Here is a 22,075-nt window from a genome sequence, read left to right on the forward strand (position 1 = left end):
AAAAGCACAAAAATTTAAGAGTATTAGCAGTTATGAAAATAGCACTATTTCAAACATACACATTTAATCTCCCTCCAAGCTCATATTAAAGATGGAAGGAGCATAAGTTTAAAATATTTTTATAATGAGAAGGTATTCTATGCTTTTTAGCAAGTACAGAAGTTTAAAAGTAAATAATACTAATTTTTATATGCCTCCTAGGCTATATGCAAATGTATCTACCCTCAGTCTGTAACTGTGCTACCCTCTTGGTCATGCACTTTAGAAGTTATGGCCATCCTCTGCCAACTCAGATTTCCCAGTAAATAGTGACTTGTTTTCTCAAAATTGGCAAATTTTATTGATATTTTAAGAATAAAATATTCTAAAATTAAGACTTTTACTTCAGTTAAGTAGACTGAAGTAAAGGCCATATCTATTGTGTGTCATTGTAAACTCCTTCTATCCAAATGAGCGCAGAAATCCCCTATGGGGATTTATTGCCTGCCACATGAAGTGGCAGATGCTGCATCAGCTTTTCCTAAAACTGTCTGGTGACATTCATTTAAAGAAACACCGCAAAAGTGCATTTCATTTACTCCTTTATGGCCCCTCCAATCTCCACCATTCTGGGGAAGCACAATTGCTCATCCCTTACTACCATCAAGCTTGGGACAAATTGACCCAAAGAAAAATAAAACTTGTTTTTAAAATTCACTGAACTGAGTTCAAATAGAAAAAATATTCATTTGAAAGAATTACCTTTCTGTGTAGTAAGATTATAATTACCTAACATGACTGGTCAGAAGCACCAATATTTCATCAACTGAAACCCAAGAAGTATTTTTCTCCAAGTTGCTTCTCTTGGTGAAAAACACTTGCTCTTCCAATACAATATTTACTCTTCCAATACAATGTTTTAAATAACTTTTACTACAGTCACAGCCAAAAGTTCCCAGTGTCTTTCCAACAATTTGCCATTAAAATATTTTAAGATGACTCTATACTTTGCTGCAACAACAAAGGAAACCCCAAACAATAATATTGATACCACTAGCTTACAAAATACACTTTTTACTACAATTTATTCCACATTGGAGGAAAGACTGCAAGAGAGGGAGGAGAAAACATAACTGAAAGTTCTCAGTGAAAATTATTTATAAAAAGCTCATAGTATTATTCTGAATAAAGTCACGCCACACATTATACTATAGAGAACATGCAGATATAGGCATGCAATTTTAGAATTTGTTAAATATTACACTTACCTTTCAGTAGAAACTGTATGTTAGCAGCAGGAAACCAAAAAGAATCTACACCAAATATACCAAAAAAAAAAAAAAAAAAAAAAAGAAAAAGGAAGAAAAAGCTATGGACACTCAATCCTTTCAAGTGGGAAAGATGGCAAAGAGTGTTGAAGCAGGTAAGTTTATTCCTCAACTCAAATGCACAACTAACACCTTGCCCAGAGACACATCCATTTAAATCCCTTGCCTAGCACACACCAGCAGCACAGACAGCAGGGGAAAAAGGGGGAAAGGGGGTATAAAAAAGCCTGTCATATTCAGACAGAAATCACATGGGGCATTTCCAAGGCTATCTTAATACTATAATAGTGAAATAATAACGCTGCAATAGTGGAAGCAAAGCAAGCAAGACAAATGCAAATCAAATCCCATCAAAGAGGTAATGGAAAAGGGTCACTAAATTAGAGGAAAGCAGATATCAAGTTTCTGCAAAAGAGGTGATGCACAGTATGTAATTTGCAACCAGCAATTTTATTATCACTGTTTTGCAAATGAAGAGCTTGTCAAGTGCTCCATGTATATCCATGAACTAGTGAAAACATGAAGGTATTTTTTGAAAATTAATTTCTCAGAACCCTAATTCTGACCTGAGAATTTAATTTTTAAAATAACTGTAAGTGTTCATAAATTCATAAATCTGAAAAATAACCTAATACATCAAATTCTAAGAACTGTCAGCCAGATTTAACCAAAGAATATAGGCTAACACAATATGAGAAGCGAATAATCTGTTTCAAATATACTTTTTATTTTAAAAAATTTTGTTTTGAGGATACAAATTCTGAAAACAATTTTATGTATTTAACAAAATACAAACCCTCAAGCATATATATATATATATATATAGGTATGTGTAAGATGTATGCATACTTTTCTCACTGAAACCTGGTGATACACTATTAGAATACGAGTTCCTTTGCTAATATTCCATTTCACAGAAAGCCTGCACTCTCTATTATAGCAAATGATAATTTAAAAAAGTAACTCTATAGAGTAAGACAAAGTTATAACTTGTTCCCTGTCATCTGGGGACAGTTTACACAAACATTCTACACAAAATTACAAAGTTATACAAAATGTCTAAAATATCTACCCTTGCTAAAAATAAAAATTTTTGAGTGTGCTAGTCAGACTGAAAATGACTCATGGTATGAAGGAACATGAATCATCTAAAACATTTTGAGACTAATTATATATGAATATATAAAGCACTGAGAAATAAATGAGCTCAAAAAGAGCCTCTAACTTCAGACTCATCCCTAACAAAGTTAATTTACAAAAGAAATATTAATATTCATTCCTCATATCACACCTGAAAAGATTTTTTTAGTTCACTCCCAAGTTTTGAACTTCATTTAATCCTTTTTTCTATCATGAAATGAGAAAGTGTTGTAATTCTTACCAGTCCAATAACATGGATTCACAGTGGGGTCTGCATGGGAAATCCCAGTTTTTCCCTCAATCCTTCCCCAACATTTACAGCAGCAAATAATTTTTGTTCAGAACAATGATAATTTTTGCAATGTATTGCCAGGAATCTGTATAAATTTTCAATGGCATTGAAGAGAAGGAAGAAACACAGGCACTACAATTATGGGGAAAGGATAAAATTCCATGTAAAATATAGCTTCATTTCCAACTATCAGCCAAACAAACTGGAAGACCAGGAGTATTTTGCCTCTAATGCGCATGTGAGTCCAAGAGAATTTCACCACTAAACTCAGCTACAGATGAAGAAAAAAACAAACCCAAAAAAGCACATGAAAATATTTGGAAGTACCTTCAGATACAAGCTGAAAACTTGAGAAGGGTGAAACACTGAGGATTCATATTCAGAAGGAATACTCAGAGACCTACTCTCCCAGCTTTTCCATAGTCCAGGAGAACATACCCCAGTGTGGAGGTACATACCTCAGTGCATGGTGCATTTGTGTCCAACCCCTGGAGAACAGCCACAGCAGGTATACATCTAATTTTTCTTTGTTTACCAGCTGACTTTTATTACTTATTTCGTGTAATCAGAAGAGTGTGTACAAACTCTTTTCTACACAACAGCAGCATTCTCCATAGGATAGTACCAGGTTCCATTTCCTCTCCTCAGGGAGGCTCTTGGTAAAGAAACAATGCCCTCCACTGCCAGCCACCAAGTGAAGACCTGCTGACAGAGCTAATGCAATGAAAGCTGCTTTTATTGCTTAGTTAAGAATCCTTATTCAAGCAATATGGATAAACTGAAGTTTTCAGTTTCAGGTAGGTGTTTAGAAACTTTTGGGCTTGCATCCGCCTCCAAAGAGATAAAGAAAGGAGGTTTAAGTGTTGTGATCTGGCCTTATAAATTCCATGTGACTAATCATATTTTAATAGCCTTAAAACTAGATGTGCTTTTTGCTTAAACATCAATCAGGCTGAGTTTTCAGGCATGCCCTTCCCCCATACTTAATAACTTTTGCTAGGTGTTTATATCCAAATGCTCCATGTAAATCTTATTTCTTACAAAGGACTGTGACAGAGGCTTCAGAAAGCCTCAGATAAAAATAATACAAGGTTCTAAACTACCAGTCATTTTTAGAGGTACATAGTCTCTCACTACTTCTGATGACTTGATGATTTCCTATTAATACGTTTTTGATTTGTACTGAAACGAAATATCTGGCAAGTCCTTTCCATGTCCATTACAGTAGGTGTGGTGTCATTCATACTTTGTTACATAGACCTTAAATGAAAAAATGAAGTTCCAGAATAGAAGCTCAAGGAATAGAAACCTTCTTCTCCAAGTAATGTCAAAATATGCGAGCAAGCCATGAGAATTCCTTCGGAAATTGCAGACAAATGTCTATCCATAAGAAGTAATATCAAACATTTTCATTCCCCCACTAACTTTAGTACTATTCTAAAATTTGAATATTCAGGGATATACAGATAGGAAGAAAAAGAAGTTATGGAGATAAGTATCACAAATACATTTTTTTAAAGCCAAATGTTTGAGAAGTAGAAGATTGGAAAAAATAATGTGTGAAGTGTGCTGTAAGAAATCAAAATGCATTCATGTGCGAAACCCAATAAAATCTGTAAAATAATTACTAGTTCCAAGAGTATTCAAAGGCCTCTCAGTCCCTAAAAACTTCTCAGAAAACACCTTTGCACCTCGGACTGAAACTTCTCTCCTGAGCTTCTTGATGTTTTGTGACAGAAGACAATGACGAGGTTTTCACACATCCGATTACCTACGTCAGCCCAAAAGCAGAAGCAAATCCCTGCCAGGTAAAGGAAGATTAGTGCTTGAACTAGGAGTGTGCTCTTAGGGAGGTGACAGACTTCCATAGCTGCAGGTAATAACACCACTCTGGTACTAAAACTCCAGGAAATTCTATGGTTTGCGTATGAAAGCAAAGGAGGAAAAAATACAGAGCTTTGCAAATGACATTTCTTCATTTGCTCATAGTTCCCTTAGATTTTACAAGCTTAGAATATCCATTTTACCGCATTTTTTCTTTAAGTAAAAATATAAAGTAATGTATTCTAAATTTTGCAAGTATATCTTAAATTTTAAAAACATGCTCTAATGCAACAGATTAGTGTGGGAAAATTATGGAATAGACCTTGCATGGGTATCTGCAAACAGATTTCCCTGCTTAACCCCCCCAGGGTCCAGGGAAGTGAAAAGAATACTTTTCCCATCAAGGCAAAAATATCAGCTAGAAAAGGAACTGGCCAGAATAGTTGTTTGTAGAGATGGAGGGGTTTCTTGAGTCAGATTCAGGGCACCAGGGTGCTCTCTTTGCAAATGAAACCAGAACTTTCCAACTTCCAAGACTTCTCCTGATGTCTGCCTGTACAGCCACATGGGCATATTCTGTGTCTGCACTATTGGGTCCCTTGCAAAATACAGGGATAATGCTTGTCTCTCACAGTTGCTCTTCTCTTCATCAATGTTACCTTGGTTAAATCAACCAGACCTTTGATTTCTTTAAAAGAGGAACAGATTTCTACATGCAAGGAAACGGCAAATTCAGAAACCACTTACAAAGAGGATTCTGGCTCTTCTGGTACTCTTTGTGGCATAAGCATCCTTATATTTTATATTTTTTTTTAGCTAAGTGGCCTATTTTCCAATAATTTTATCCATAAGTCCCTAGGTACATGGCGAGTTGAAAGTAAGAGATAAGATGGGGAAAGCCAAGAAAAGCCAAATTTACAAGCCAAAAATCCAACTTCCCATTTAGCTTACAAGTTATATTTTATCCTTTCTTGCTTTCTTCTGAAATATTTTGTTTTCTTCAAGAAGCCTTTCATAAATACAGAGATATCCTGCACCATGTATGAGTAAATAAAACACCAAATAAATATAAACAAAATAAATATTTAAGAACGTGGCATAGATTGCATATTTGCACAACAGAAAAAAAAGAAAAATTGTTGGCTCAGTGAACAAGTGCTACAAGAACACTGACTTTTACTGCCTACACTGTAAACACTGAGTTATCACTCCCTCCTATGCAAAGCTTTCAATCTGTAAGCCATAAACAGGGTCACTGTTCCTTTTAAGTGCTGGAAGCTCTTTGCTTTTAGGAACTGGCTTGTGTTGCTATGACTTTAATATTGCTTTTCCATCTGAGTCTTCAGGTTTCTCTGTTTAAAGGTTCACTGCAAATTAGTCAGTGAGCAATATTTTAAACATTAAAGACAAATATTCCTTTCCTCTCTCCAACAAACTGTTTCACGTTTCCTGCCATTAATTTAGTATGAAACAGAACGTCATTTTTCTTAGCAACTGGTACAAATATAAAAGTTCATATTTTAAGATTTCAGTCATGCTTCAGTAAACTTAAGAAACACTAGCTGATTACAGCCAACCAAGAAGCAGCTACAGATCCATTAACCTGACAACCTGAAGGCCAAATCCTAAAACTAGAAATTCTGCTTATTCTGAACAGGGATGGAGAAAATTCAGCCTTGAAACCCTTTCGTACATGGTTGGTAAACAGCTTTACGCTGTAAGATGTAGCAAGATTCTTAAAGCAAATTTGCATGTTAAAATGTTATAATGTAAGAACTGTTTGCTGAAGGAACACAGGGTAATTTGATTACAGGAAAAAAAATTCCAAGATCTCAAAGTAATGAGGAACCTGTGACACAAATCCTAATCTGGCATATGACAGCTGCAGAATAAATTCAAAAGATTTTTACCAGACTAATTATCTGTTAATGGGCAGGCTCAGCGGGACATAACAAATTCCCAAGGTTTAGTTTCCAAGTCATGTGACCCCATCTTTAGCATGGCAGATGGCAGACAATGACTGCATACCGCTCTTTTATTCCAAGAGCTCCACACACCATTTCTGTAACCCATCACTAAAATTATTGTAATCGTACATCAACAAAGATACAACGCTACCGCTGGTGCCACCACTACTTCTGCAGTGATTGTTTCCCACACTGTGCAGCATGTCATTTTTATTAAGTGCTGTCAGCTCTGGGTGTGCGCAGACAAAAATTGAAATCCCAGTAGGATTTATCTTCTCTATAGATCCACAAAGACTTCAGCAAGTTGGATGTCACTTTTAGCAGGACACACATGCTTACTGTTAGCTAAAATATCAGCAAATTTTTCAGTTGCCACGCTGTAATTTAAAAGTGCTGACTTCACACCAGGTTCTGATTTTATGTTCATTTTTAGAAATAATCTATTATTTTAACATCACACTTCACCAAGCTGGTAGTCCGATGGCAATGGATATTAACTGATCACATCTCTAAACTGCACCTTGCTGAAAAAGACTAAATTCACACCCAGTGTCCACAGCAGCCATCACGCTCCCAGTAACATTACAGCACAGCCCCACAGCCAGAATTGTGCATCCCTGTGGGAAGGAAAGAGATACGTTCTCTATTCTATCTGTACTGTATTCGGGGTTATTGATCTCCAGAAAGCAAGAATAGGACACAGGGGCTCCCCTGCTGTGACAAATTCTAAAGAGCTTTGTTCCAGAGAGCCAAGTTTTCCAGTGCTAGACTGTGGCTGTTTCACACAGCATGACCTTTATTTTTTGCATATGCAACAAAGATGAAGAGCTTCCTCAGCATTATTGCTCACTTCAAGTTTAACACACTCTTCTGAGACGACTCCCTAGATGTTCAAGGCTCTGTTTCTTTTTTAATCCTTTTTCTGAAGCACCTTCAGCATCACAATTTTGCTGCTTTGAAACAAAATCCTTACAATTTTCCTTTTTTTTTCTTAAAATTATAATTGCACTAGTAATGTGATCCTCTGGCAACTGTGATAAAACTGTAGATACTCTCCAGGCTAAATCATGAGCCCCAGATTATCTGCCTGTGTATTTTGCACCACTGCATGTAATGAAAATGCTTTGGAAAGTGTTCCATGATGAACAAGTACAGAAAAGACATCTGTATATTTAATAAATAAAAATATTTAGAGTATTTTTCAGATTGCTGCAACTATGACAGGGCAGGGTTAATTTCAGGTTGGTTTCAGACAAACACTTCCTTCCACATATAACTAGAGATAGGAATATTTCTATGTCCATGAGCAGAGGCCAAAATTATCTCCTCTGCTTGAGTTTGCTACTTCCTCCGTCCTTCTAGCAATAAACAACCCTGGCTCCCAGCTCTGAGCACACTGATTGGAAGTCTGACCAAAAATACCATGTAGCTGTGTCCATGGATGAATTCATTTCCTGCCATACAGACTTCCTGAAGATTACAGCCACTTTAATTCTTTTGTTTTCAGTAAGACTTGCAAGGTTTGTATCCCACACTGACTAGACATAGGCATCTGTCCAGAGCTGCTCTCTGAACAATTCCAGCCTCCAGCACAAGCCCAACTTCCCTTATATCACGTTTCACATCAAACATTAGAAGAGGTTTGCTAGCATTAGGATAAAATTTACTTCTACTGTAACCTCTGCTGTTTGAATTCTGTGGGTTGCAGGTGTGTACACATGCACATTTTAATATTAACAGATATTCTAACTTTTATTTTATCTCCTGCTTAACAGCTCTTCCAAAGTGGTAGATCACCTTTAGTTACTGAAAACTCTCAAACCCAATCAGTTTTCAGAAACCTTAGAGATTGCTGGACTCCAGTTATCTGCTGAAAATAGTAATAAAAAAATCACCCCCTCATTATTCTTATTTTTACAGTGACTATCTACCATCAAGTTCCACAGGACCTGATCTTGACTGTAAGCCTATTATTTCTTTTTCTATACATAGGGAAGACACCGAAGTAATTTTCTTTTGCTGCTAGTTTTTTCTTGTTCATCACCCCAAAAAAACTTGATTATATTTCTGTCATCTCAGCAATCCCATTTCCTTTAATCTTTCCTCAGAGAACATGTTTCCTTACATCTTTTTACTCCTTTCTGGATTTCCATAATAAAGCTGTCTCTAGCTGGCATCATTGCATTGAATAGGACAGAGCACCTGACAGATATATCAGAAACAAGAAGATTGACTGTAACTTCCACATGGATGTTGGTTTTCCCCTCCCATGCACAACCAGTGACACCATGAATTCATCTTCACATCTTCAGCTGTGATCCTTTACCACTTCAGCCAGAACACTTGGCATTTCCTATCTGCATTGTTAATAACCAGCGAGGGCAAGATTACTCAACCTGCTTTGTCCTAAGCTCTTTTTGCAGTTTGTCAAGATTCTAAATCTGCTGTTGTCCAGGCTTCCTGTAGCTCATCTGTATTTATTAAGCATATCCTCCATTCCATCTTCCAGGTCATTTCCAGAGATTCGTGCAGGCACACGTTCATTGACCCCTACTCAATATGAAATTCTGGTTTGGCAGTGAGTCATCAATAACCACTGGGAACAGCAATATTCCAACAGTGCATTTGGTAAGTAGTGCATTTTTTCTGGACCATGCTTCCCTAGCTGACTGATGAGAAAAGACAGCACGAAAAAAAACTTATTTCAGATACAAAGAAGTAGCCACGACTGTTTTCTTCCCCTTGTCTTTCTCCCCAGTCAAGTAATTGATTCATAACTATGTATTGTTAAAAAAAAAAACCCTCAACAAACAACAAAAAAGCCCCCAAATTTCCCAAAATCCCACCTCATGCTCTCAATCGAAGTATCCTGTGTTGAGAGCTCAACCCAAACTGGCAGGCTCCCTGAACAGACAGGTGCTGTGTCAGTGCCCTTCTGGTCTGTAACACACATAAAAGTGACTCTACAAATGTGAGTTTTACCAAACTACAATTTTTCGACTTCCAGGTGGTACAGGTATTCCACTGCTACATATTTACTCAAACAAAGGGAGATAATCCAGCCAACCATAAGAAAGGAATTCATAGTACAGCTCTGTGAATTTTTTGACCTGTCTGAGAGTTAAATTTGTTTAGCTCAGCCTTAGGGACCAGCATCATATCTAATGAATATCAGCTGCAAGATCATTAGACTCATGCAGAAGTCCTCTATAATGATTTTCAGGGTTTTCCTATGCCCTGGAAAGTAATCTTTAGCTCTTCCATGTTGGTTTTGTCTCAAGTTGATCCAGTGAATGAGAAGAATGACTCTTGACATCTAGTATGAGTTTTCCTCCACTGTACTGTGTGTATATTTTCTGATTTAACTTCACAGGCCACTCAGTTCGTACTCTCTTGGAAGATATCTCTTCTAGAAGTTCCATTCTTTTTCTCTAAAGACAATCTAAATGTATTTTCTGGGTTCATCTCCACAAAGTGCTTTACTATTTCTCACACATTATTAATTTGCGGACTTATGTCAGCTACAAAACCTCCAAACAAACAAACCAACAAACTCCAAAACAGCAATAGAAATGCCTCTTTCCACAAAATAGGCAGATTCACCTCTTTTTCATGTAGATATGAACCATGAATTGTAAAAAGCTTTTCTATCCAACATATCTACTCTTTGCATAGTTGTATTGGCAATCATATCCACAGTGTCAAATCCCCAGTCACTCTGCTGCAGCTTGGCAAATTGTAAATCCCTTTCTATAAGCTGACTCCACTACTTGTGACCCTCAGCCTTTAGGATGGATTCAGGGACTATCATTACTATTCAAAGTCCTGAAGTTAGCTGAGGAAGGACTCCTTGCCCATAAATTCCTTCTGTGGGATCTGCAATGCAGAGAATCACTCTCTGCAGCTGCCACTAACATGCCACAGTAACAATATATAAGCCTTATAAAGAATTGTGAGCTATGTGAGGGCTTAAGGATTTCTTCCCCTCATACTTGCAGATTAATGCAACATTTCAGCTTAAAATAATATTTTACATTTCAGCAGAACTAGAACTGAAAAAAAAAAAAGCTGGAGATTTCTTTTCTTGCAAAATTGCTTGTAGCAAAAATTCAAACCTGTGCCATTTCCAATACGTTTGTACAGTGTCTGTATTAGATTAGAGTCTGAGATGCAAGATAAAAACTTGATTTACTTTGGTAGCTTTCAACTAGAAATTATGCCTGTTAACTCTGAACTAAGTTTCTATTACAGTGGTTTCTTAGCCTGCAATGAGATATCAGTGATGTAACAGCAAAATTAAATGACAAAAACACAAAAAGTACATGTCTAGAGCCTGGTTGCTTAAGGAACATCCTCCTTTAGTAGGAGAGAATTGAACTAAAGGGAAATATTTGTCAAAAAGTACTTAACTGCAATAAAATTATTTTTCTTAAAAATCATCTCAAACAAGTAGGACTTTGCCAACAAAACAGAAAAACTAAGAAAAATGAAATTCATATGTTCTAAAACTTGTCTCAGTATTAAACAATAAGATCTCTACTGAGATAAAGATTGTAGCAAGAATACTGTATTAATGGAAATTTTTGAGATCTGAATGACAAAATCCTACCAAGAATATTGGGAAAATCTGTTACACTAATCAACAAAATCTCTCCTGCTCATCCCTTATTTTGGTTTCTGCCCTCTGTGATGGGTATGTTAACAGCAAAGCAAATACAAAATTCAGTTTTCAAAAGCTATCTTCTCTACTAAGAGTTTTCGAGTCTGTCACTAGAGAATAAAAAAAATCACTGGGAGGAGAGCACAAGGAGTGATTAATACATCCACATGTAGTAACTGTTTTCTTCAATTACCAATTTACTTTTAAGGAGAAATTTATAAAAAAACTTCAATAACAGAAAATTGGAGAACTTTTGGTTCCAGAGACAGCCCCCAATATACCCATCAAAAAAAGACTTTCAAAATAAGGCTAATTTTTGGTGCATTCTCACTGTTTTGACAACAAAGTATAGAAAAGGTGTCTCATCCACCTTTGCAATCCTGTAATGGACATTAATCCATGAAACTGCAACACACTGCAGGCTTAAAAAGTGTGAAGGTTTAGTTTTCTTTTGTGTGTCAAATAACACAAGCTCCAGAGTTGTGCATGGTTTTTTGTGAGTTTCTTACAGGGAATCTCTCCCCCCAACTTACCACACAGTCTCCACCCCACACTTCACAATTACTGAAGCTCAAAACTTGTTTAGCAAGAAAGAAACCCTCCATTCTCTTCAGAGATAACAAAGGGTTAACTTCCCAACTGGAGAAGTTTCAGTCTGACTGTCCTTGCTTCACAGTAGGATAGTGACAGATTCCAGGAAAATGCAGCCAAGTAAGGAAAACACTTTGGTCAAGCAAATATATTAGGCAAACCTCAGTGTCAGAAGCACAAAGACTGGAACAGCAGAAGCCTTCACTGCAAAGTTAAAGCCTAGTTACTTTTACAGAAATATTTCTCTCACTTAAAAATCTTCTCAACAATCTTGAGAGGTTAAAAAAAATGGTTGCTCAATAGCTTAAAAGTTAGAATTAAGGCCAGCACCAAAATAGTTCAAAAATAGATCTGTACTTCAGGCTACAAAGCACTAATATGTTAAGTTACAGCATTCATTTGGAAACTGAAGATAAAAGGAAACCTAGCAATATTATAAAATCTTACAATTAAAAACCAGATACTTGTCTGTTTTCACAAAGTATATTCAAGGAAAATATCCAACTCAGGTGTTATTCTCTGGTTTACTATTATCATCAAGATTTTGAAACAGTCAAGATTAATGAAGTCAGGAGAGCAAATAAAAACTCTTTTGAAAACATCCTTTCTCTTCTATTGGTCAGAAAGATCACTGGTTTTATCACCATTTCTTCCTACACATTAAATGGTTCTACTGGAATAAAAAAATCACACCACAAGTTAACAGAACAATGCATTCCCTAATCAAAGGATAAAAGTTTTATACATGCATGTTTTAATCATCTGAATTTCACCCCCATTCTTATATTAAACAAAATACAACCTAAGCCTATTCTCTCAGGAAAAAAAAATAAAAGTATTTCCACAGAGATAAAAATATGAAGGAGCAAGGAAAAAAAAAGAACCATGAGAAACACAAGGGCTACATTTATAGGAACATAGCCATTTACAAAATGCCTTTTTTTTAATGGTTGCCTTTCAAGCTGTGCCAACACCACAACAAACATAAAAGATCTGCCTCCCTAGCAGATTTAGAAGAATAAGCAATTACTACATTAGAGAAAATAGGCTCAGAAATTTCCACCAATTGGTAGTTGGCAGCAAAGCAACTCTTCATGTGCCAAACCCCAAAAAGCCCTTCGGCACCAACTTCTACATATACCGGCAGTGAACAAACAAATGAAAAAAACCCTACTGCCTCAAACTGGGGTCAGCCCTTCACTTTGGGGAAAGAGAAGTAAACAAAAAATAAAACAAAACAAGAACTCTCCATCCTCCTAGGTAAGTAGTAGAAGGCTTTTATTTTTTGTCAGGGTGTTTGAAGTGCTAGGTCTTCTCTTTGGGGCACTCCATCTCACAAGCTCCTAAACACAGTTACACTGTGGCTGTGCAACAAAGGCTCCTTCCCAAAGCCTGTGGAAAAGCACAAGGCCTGTCTTCCTAATGGGAGGGAGCTCTCCACATTTACACACTGCTGCTGCTGCTGGAACAGTTTACACAGAGAGGCAGCTGCATGCAGCAGCTCTCTGCAGACTGCTCACAGTCAGCATTAGGGATTTCTCAATCCCGCCTGAGAACACTCCTACAGCTGCAGTCCAAGTTCACCGGCTGCCTTTACCACAGAAGGGGAGGAGGAGGTCCTGCAGAAAAAAAAAAATTAAAAAAAAAAAAATCCTATTTTGGAGCATTACCAATAATTGGTCATCCTCACCACAGACCGAAGACAGTCATCATCCATCATGAGTGATGGCAACATGCAAGCAATGCATATGATATTTAATGTTAACTACTTTTATTGATCCCTGATGCACTATTGCATCTTCCATATCAGTGCAGATGAGTGGGTTTCTGCTGTTTTGATAATGCAAGAAGAGGTGAACGTGAACTGACAATCCTAGCTCTTGCAGTTTCCCTTTCTGATTCCCTACTTGCTTGAGAGGACCAAAATCCTGAGACAGTGTCAAAACACTTCATGGGCTAAAGAGACTCATTACTGCATAATAAATATTTTATTATGCTATTTTATTATGAATCAAATTAAACGTGACAAACACTGTTTGGATGTTCCTAGGAAGGATTCTCTGTTAAGAAGCAGCATTAACAAATCTCATTTAAAATCAAACCTATTAGAAGAACTAAGGAGCACATCATTGTGCTGCCACCAAACACTGAAAATCAAGAGTTTCAGTGAAGCCTTTGCCTTGCTACATTTTCATCAAAACACAGCAGTTGTTCTTTTCACATATTTCCCTACAAGAAGTGTATCCAAGCACACAGAACATAACCAGAGACAGAGCTCACACTGAGGCAATCTAAGTGCACTTGTTCTGCGATACATTTGCTAGAAGTTTGCACCTCAAAAAAAGGTTTTCTGGCATTAAACATTATAAAAATAGTGAAAATAAAAATGCCCACATCTCTGAACACAACTGACACTTTTACAACTACTTCATGCAGATGTATAGGTATGCAGGTGTATATGAATACCTGCTGAATGAGCAAGGATATCAATGTTTAGTCAACAGTACAAGAGTTCGGGTACCTGACACCAATGTGATCTACTCTGCGCCTGTGTTGCTCTATTACTAAAGTCACAATTCTGTCAGAGTTCCACAGCAGTGTCAAATAAAAGTATCAGGTATCAAAGTCCTGCTCTGTGAAGGGCTGAGTCATTAATGTGACTGATCAACACCAAGTGTGTTCCTGACACTTTAAACTGGTGCAGCAGAACATCCTGTGGGCCACTCCTTTGTACTTCTGTGCAAGAATACACACCTACCACATCATTAACCCTAGCTTTGTTTTTGCAGAGATAAAACTAAAACCAAAAAAGCAAGTTGCAAAGATATGACCATGCTCCCAGAATAATTCATTTCAGATACAATTCTTGACCTCAGCTCATGTCAGTTACTACCTCTGGAAACAGCAATCTGTGGAAGTGCAATGGAAGGAGGCATTGATATTTTTCTTATACCACTCAGCCACTATGTGGTAGCCTGAAAACACATATATATCTTAAGTTCAAATGTTTCAAATAAACTGTATTACTCAATAAACAGTCACTTTTTTGAGCAATGCAATAAAAATATAAAAATAATTTGTTTTACTTGAATGTAAAGATCCACTTATTTTACATTATATACAATTCTAATTTTGTTGTGTGTATTAACATTTTAATAAAGCTTTTAAAAGTTGATTTTTTAAACTGTCATTATTCAGAAGCAGATTAAAGCAAACACAGTAACAAGAATTAAACTTATGAAAACTGAGCATCTCAGATTATTAGATGGCCACAGCAGTTTATTCTCCTACCTGCTTCCCATCCAGTGTACAAAGTCTCTTGACTACACCCGAGTCTAACTTAATGGCTTCGGTGATGTCATTCAAGACCTGTTCAAAGGAGTGAGCAGTCTTCTTGTTCAGCAGAATCCTCACAGCTTTCCGCGGCTTTACCCCACTCCTGATAACAGTCACCAGTTTGGGTTTAATGAAATCTTTACTCTCCTTCACTTCGCTCCTCGTGGATGTCAAAGACGTCAAGGACCGGCTGGAGCCAGTCCTTATGTTCACGCACCAGTTCGGGTTGACGTTCTTGGTGTAATCAACTTTGCGGTACGGTTCATTGGATGCACACACATAGCTCTCACCTGAAAAGAAGAGGACATGTTCACAGTTTAAGGGGGTTTGCAGCTACTTTGTCAACTTAAAAAGTAGAAAAACCAAAAAAGACAATATTTTGGGAGTGATTTTCCTGTATTTTGACAAGGAGGACTGTGAATTATCAGAGCTTTCCACCCAAACGACACTCCCATGGTGCTTTCAACAGGTTTCAAAAGACCCCTGGTATAAAAAATAGTAGGTAATGAGGAGGTTCAAGGTATTTCACATGTCCTTTGGATGGAGTCATTTTGCAAGTGCTTAAATTACTTGAGCTCAACACAACATTAAGAGCTTTCTCCTACAGCAAATATCCAGGTCCTCTCCTATATACCCTTCAACCACGTATCTCAAGATACGTACACCCGTGTCAGTGCTTATTTTACAACAGCAAGTTTTAACAGAATAAATTTAAGCACCTCAAGACCCTTACCCTGAAAGGCACTTTAATCTACCAGGAGTTACTGCCTTTCTACCAAGGATACATATTTGAAATGCATCCACTTTGATATTTTTTAGACAATGAACACCTCCTGAGGCCACAAATGGTATTTGAGAGTATGGGAGGATAACAATACATCTACACTTCCCCATTTTTAATTTATTTCCTAACTCAAAGCTGGTTTGCAGGGATCTTTTGGTTTGTTGGTTTTTTGTTTGTTGTTCTGGTTTTTTTTGTTTTTTTGGTTTTTTTGTTCTTTTTTGTTTTGGGGGGTTTTTTTGGTTGTGTGGTTTGGGTTTCTTTTTTGGGTTTGTTTGTTTGTGTTTTTTTGGTAATTTTTGTTGGTTTGCTTGTTTGTTTTGTTTGGGGTTTTTTGTTCCTTTGTTTTTTTTTTTAAGGAAAAAAAAGAGGAGGACTAGTTGCAGCTTATGGCAACACTTTTGACACCTGACAGCAATATGCAAGATGTAATCCATGACAAGGAAATCTTTAACTCTGGGTTATTTGTGTAACCCACATCCCTGAGGTGTCACAAAATGACATCCCAAGACATTCTTAAAGGGCAGAGTATTGCCAGAAGGATGAATGGTAAAGCATTCAAAACTGACAGAATACACCATTGCTCCAGACAGAAGAGCTACCTGTATCTTAGAAAGCTTGACCTGTTCTAAAATTAAAGCTACGCAGTCAAAGTCACTGGTGGAAGAAACCAAACTCACTTCTAACATGCACAGCAAGAGGAGTAAAGAGTAAACATGCATCTAGAGGACAGAATTGTAAGAGTTACAAAATGCATGCCTACATTTAGATACATACTAGAAAACTTTTAAACAATACTTTTGCATTCTGAACTCCAGTTTGGAGAGCTGCTTTATCTTAGAAGTTGCAGAGCTTATTCTAAAAGCAAGATACTAAACTACTTTCATAGCCCTGAAGAATTACCGTGAGCTGAAAGATTTTGGTGTTTCTTTTCCAATACTAATTACACTGCTTTGTAATTTATCTTGTACTTAGACCTTCTTGAAAGTCTACTTGCTGTATTTGAAAGAACACAGATTATAATTAAGCCAAGTTAACAATGATTTTGTTTGGGAAATTCTGACAGTCAGTTCTGCCTCCACAAACATCACTGGGGACTGTATTCCACTCAGGTACTGGGAAACTGGGGTGAAGTTCTGTGGATGCCACTGCCTTTCCTGTACTCTCTCTCTTCACTCATCCCCATCACTCCTCCTCATATTCACAGATCAAGTGGTGCAAAAACCAAGTGATGCAGACAAAACTAGACTCCTCCTCCTTCCCCAAAAAATTAGCTAAGAGAAAGGAGGTGTTTTCAGCACACAAACTCCTTGACAAAGAGCTGTATGCTGCACATTAGCACCAACTTACAGGTAGGAGGAAAAGAACCCCAAACTCCACTCAGCTTTGTAAGGACTGTAGCATTTAGAAGCTTATGCTGCCCCAGAACTATATGCTAAATTGTAAGAAATCTCCAAGCAATCTGGTTTTATCAAACCTGAGCAAGATATTGGATGAGATGACTTCAGAAAGTCCCTTTCAGACTAAGAGATCCTATGATTTTAAAGATGTGCACAGTTCTCTTCCAACAGCTGTTTTCATCATCTATCCTGTTATCGCAAAACAGCCTGAGATATTCAAGTTTTGTGGCAGCAGCTCAGCTACAATAGAAAGCAAAGGTTTCCCCCTGCACATCCTCTAACACTAGATTCAAAGGACTATGCTTGTTGTCTGGACAACTGCCAGTAAGTCTGTCTCCAAACTCAGTGCTGCCAAAGGAGAGGCACCTCAAGAAGCTGGTAGTAGTCCTGCTCAGTGGGACAGAAGAGGCAAAATCAGAAGGGTAAAATAAAACTCATGGACTGAGATAGAGACAGTTTAATAGGGAAAGCAAAAGCCATAGGGGCAAGCCAAGATAAACAAGGAACTCATTCACCACTTCTCAAGGACAGGCAGGTGCTCAGCCTCCTCCAGGAAAGCCAGGCTCCAGCATGGTAATGGTGGCTTGGGAAGCCACATGCTTTAACTCTGAACTTTCCTCCTCTTCTTCCTTCTTCCCCCAGATTTATAAGCTGAGGATGATGTCATATGGTCTGGAATATCACTTGGGCCAGTTGGGGTCAGCTGTCTCAGCTGTGTCACCTCCCAGTGTCATTTTCCCCCAGCCCACTCACTGGTGGGATGGTGTGAGCAGCCAAAAAGGCCTTGGCTCTGTGCAAGCCCTGCTCAGCAGGAACAAAAACATACCCCTGTTATCAACACTGTTTCAAAAACAAATACAAAACATGGCCCACACCAGCTACCATGAAGAAAATTAACTCTATCCCAGCCAAAGCTCTGGGAACCATCTGTCCAGCTTTGTGCAAAAGAGCTTTAAATAAATTCTACAAAGTACCTCAAAATTCACCATCATTGAGAATGTTCAAAATTATCCTTTCTGACTCAAAACCAATGTACTTCCTAGACCATTAAAACAAACAAACAAAGAAACCCCAACAAATGCACAAAAATCAAGATAATTCGAAGTTAAATCTCGGCTGAAATTTAAATTTACAAAGTTTTTAAAAATAAATAAAAATTAAAGCTACTCAGAAACAGTCTCAAACTTGAAGTGAATTAATTGCTTTACATAAAGTAAAGGTAGAGGACAAAAGGTCCCTTTGATTAAGGATTTATCATAGCAAAGTTTCAACAGGCAGGCTGGCTTTGTCTTTTACAGACTCATAATCATAAATAGAGCATCTTCTTTGTACTATCATGGAATGTGATCTATTATCTGTCACAGCTGCCCTACAGTACTCTATAGGGCAGCAGAAATTGTACTTCTACAAAATTTTCAGTCAATATTAATCTAAAAGGATCTATATTTCTTTAAAATTGCAGTGTAAAACTTTCTGTCTCCTACTGCTTCCCTTGCTTGATGCATGAATAAAACAATTGCTTGATTATCTCAGAGTGTTGTGATGCAAGATTTCTTCTTGTAACTTCTTTTCCTTTAAGCAGAGGCCACAGTAACAAATGTCAGGAAGTGCTTTCAAGTTCAAACAATGTAATAACTTAAAAGAAAGAATTTCAATTTATTTGTTTCAGCTGCATTTAGCCAAGCCTGAAGTTGAAGCACAAACTATTTTACCTTAAAAAAAAAGAAGATAAAACCTGCCAAAATGAATTGCAAATTTCCTATAGTTGGCAGATACAAGAAAGTCTAATTACTTGAGAATATAGTATATTATAGGTTGTTTAGTAAGTGCTTTAAAGTCCATGCCTGCTTTTATATACCAGACATATAATAAAGTTAAGTAACACAAGTTTTGCATGGAAAACAGATTTTACTTCTACACCTGCAAGGCAAGCACATATGGCAAGACTAGAGCAAGGGCTGCAAGTGAGAAAACACATTCACCGAGTGATTTTCTTGTTTCATGACTTAAAGGATAAAGTTTTGAAATTATTACTTAAATCTCTAATTATTTTACCACAGCCAGGACTTCACCCACAGTTTCTAAGTTCTATTTAAAATACAAAAAACCCAAGAAGCAGTATCATTAAGAAGCCAATTGCTTCTCTCTGGATAAAGAACAGTTTTCTAGGAACAAGTTAAACATTTATTTGTTTGACAGGGGTGTACAATTCAGTACTTACCAAATGAAAATATGTAAGGAAAAAAATGTCAGGGGTTACTTAAATCACACCTATAAAGTTAACTCCAGGAAACTTTCCTACAGAATGGTGTGTTAAAACAAGCAAGCATTAATAAAGGTGTGCTATTGTTTAAATTATTGTAGTTATCCTCCAAAGTAAAAAATACCCTTATGTATATCAGTTTGGAAGAAATATCATGTCATTTGTAGAAGTATTACCTGCTTTTTACATTAATTTTTTGTAGGTAAGAACCTGAAAATATACATACCATATATATATACACCATATTTGCTCACAGCTTTCATATATGACCTGATTTTAAATCTGCTTGGGATTAATTCATGTATAAGTACACACTTCTGATAATCTCCACAATCTTTCAGAAAACTAATATATGTAAAATATAACACACAATACTTGATTTTTGAGGGAGTCTAGAAGAGTTGACCCAAATTGTTTTCAAACATTGTTGAAACTAACAGATACCTTTTTAGTTAAAAATCACAAACATAAATAAATTTTACAGTCCGTTTCACTCACTGTCTCGAATGAGCTTTTCCATGTGAATAACCTAAATGCATATCATCCCAAATAAAAAGGAAATACCTTATGAGACTTTAGCAGCATTTTGATCAGGCTGTAGCTTTTTTCTTTTTGCATTTTTACATCTACCAGCCCAAGAAAGCTGACACATCTCCAAAACCAGGCATAAACAATAATTCAAATATTTACACTGCTGACTTCAATATGGTCAATTTTATGGTTTGAAGGCCCACTTTCCATTTATACTTTTGAAAGACTTTAAAGCTAAAGCATACTAGCTTCAATTAGCACAGAGTAATAGCAATTACATTATGGAAAGTAAATACCATGTCTCTAGCTCACAACATTGGCATTACCATGAATCAGCTCCCCAGGTTTCAGACCAGAGCATGAGTTTAGTCTCTAATATTACACTGAGATTTGCAGGTAAAGAAGCACAATAAAGAGTAATGAAGCTGGAAGATCTATTTAAAAATGTTTTCTTTTTTTCCTTTAGATGCAGAAAAAAATGCAACACTTCCAGACGTAGGTGACATCTGGGTCTCAAGCCCAGCCAAACTATTCCACAGCAGAAAGCTCAACCCGGCTGCAGAGCAGTTTTGGCAGAAGTCTGAAACCTCCTTATAAGTTCACAGCATAATTTCAACAGAGTGTATGTACAATCCATCCCATGATTTAGGACAGCACCCAGAGCAAGCTAAAAGTGCCAGCTCTTCCATGAAGTAATCCTGCTACCATCAAAACCTCCTCAATTTGGGCATATGCTTGCTTAGAAAGAGAAATATCTCCTGATATTTTGGGTCACAATATAATCAGCAAATGGCGTAAGTCTACTTCTGGTTTTCCAAGTCTTATTAACAGTAGAAAATCAGCTAGAACAGTGGAACAGTGCCTATTTACAAGGAAACACTACCTGCCTCTCAATAATTTAGCTGGACTGAATTAATAACCAGATGCACTATCCATGAACAAGCTGCTGTGTAAGTGGTTTAAGAACAATGTTAAAGGACTCCAGCTTCAGACAGCCAACAGTCTAAACACAACACTTGCCATTCCCTCAGAGGAGGAAAATACAGATGATAAACACAGAAAATGGAAAAAGAGAAAACAAGACTACACTGGTCAATCTGACTGAAAAATAGGCATAGGTCATCAGCTGCCTAAATACTGGTTTGCTTTCTTAGAAACTCATCCACAAAGTTTTTTATTTGTCATCTATTTCTTCAACACCAATCCTCAGGAATGTGCCTAGTGCACCTTTCAAGATAAAAATGCATGGATTAAGGAGAATAGTGTGTACACTTAGTAGATGAGGGGAAGGCTGTGGATGTGTCTGTCCAGGGTCTATCTAGACTTCAGTAAAATGTTTGACACCATCTGCCACAGCATCCTCCTAGAAAAACTGAGTGCTTGCAGCTTGGGTGGGTGGACTCTTCAATGGGTAAAAATCTGGCTGGATGGCTGGGCCCAGAGTGCTGTGGTGGATGGAGATAAATCCATTTGGCAGTTGGTCACTAGAGGTGTTCCCCAGGGCTCCACCCAGGGCTGGTCCTGTTTAACATCCTTGTGGATGATCTGGACACAGGGACCAAGTGCACCCTCAGTAATTGTGCTCAGGGGATGGAAGGCTCTGCTGGAGACCTGGACAGACTCCATCAGTGGGCTGAGGACACAGCTGCAGGAAGCTCAAGAAGGTGAAGTGTCAGGTTCTGCACCTGAGCCATGCAATGATACAGGCTGGGTGAGGAATGGCTTGGGACAGAAAGGGACACCTGGGGTGCTGGTTGACAGCAGCTGAACCTGAGCCAGTGTGCCCATGTGGCCAAGAGGGCTGATGGCACCCTGGCCTGGATCAGCCAGCAGGACAGAGAAGTGGTTGTTCCCCTGTACTGGGCACTGGTGAGGCCACACCTCGAGTGCTGTGTCCAGTTCTGGGCCTCTCACTTTAAAAAGGACATTGAGGAGCTGCAGTGTGTCCAGAGAAGAGAAACAAGGCTCATGAAGGGTCTGTAA

General features: G+C 37.5%; 1 protein-coding gene across 5 annotated transcripts in view; it reads right to left on the reverse strand.

The window, feature by feature from the left end:
• DCLK2 (doublecortin like kinase 2) overlaps positions 1-22,075 on the reverse strand; it is a 79,543-nt gene that overhangs the window by 50,705 nt on the left and 6,763 nt on the right. For all 5 annotated transcript variants that reach the window (XR_011679892.1, XR_011679891.1, XM_071431467.1 and 2 more), the window contains exon 2: positions 15,073-15,407. Coding sequence is in view for 3 of the 5 variants with exons in the window: in XM_071431467.1 (XP_071287568.1) it covers positions 15,073-15,407 (335 nt within the window). In the remaining 2 variants the exon portion in view is untranslated. The remainder of the gene's footprint in view (positions 1-15,072; positions 15,408-22,075) is intronic.

This window comes from Agelaius tricolor, unplaced genomic scaffold (assembly GCF_023055355.1).
Source record: "Agelaius tricolor isolate 1412-34295 unplaced genomic scaffold, bAgeTri1.0.p SCAF_8, whole genome shotgun sequence".
NCBI classification, from domain to species: domain Eukaryota; kingdom Metazoa; phylum Chordata; class Aves; order Passeriformes; family Icteridae; genus Agelaius; species Agelaius tricolor.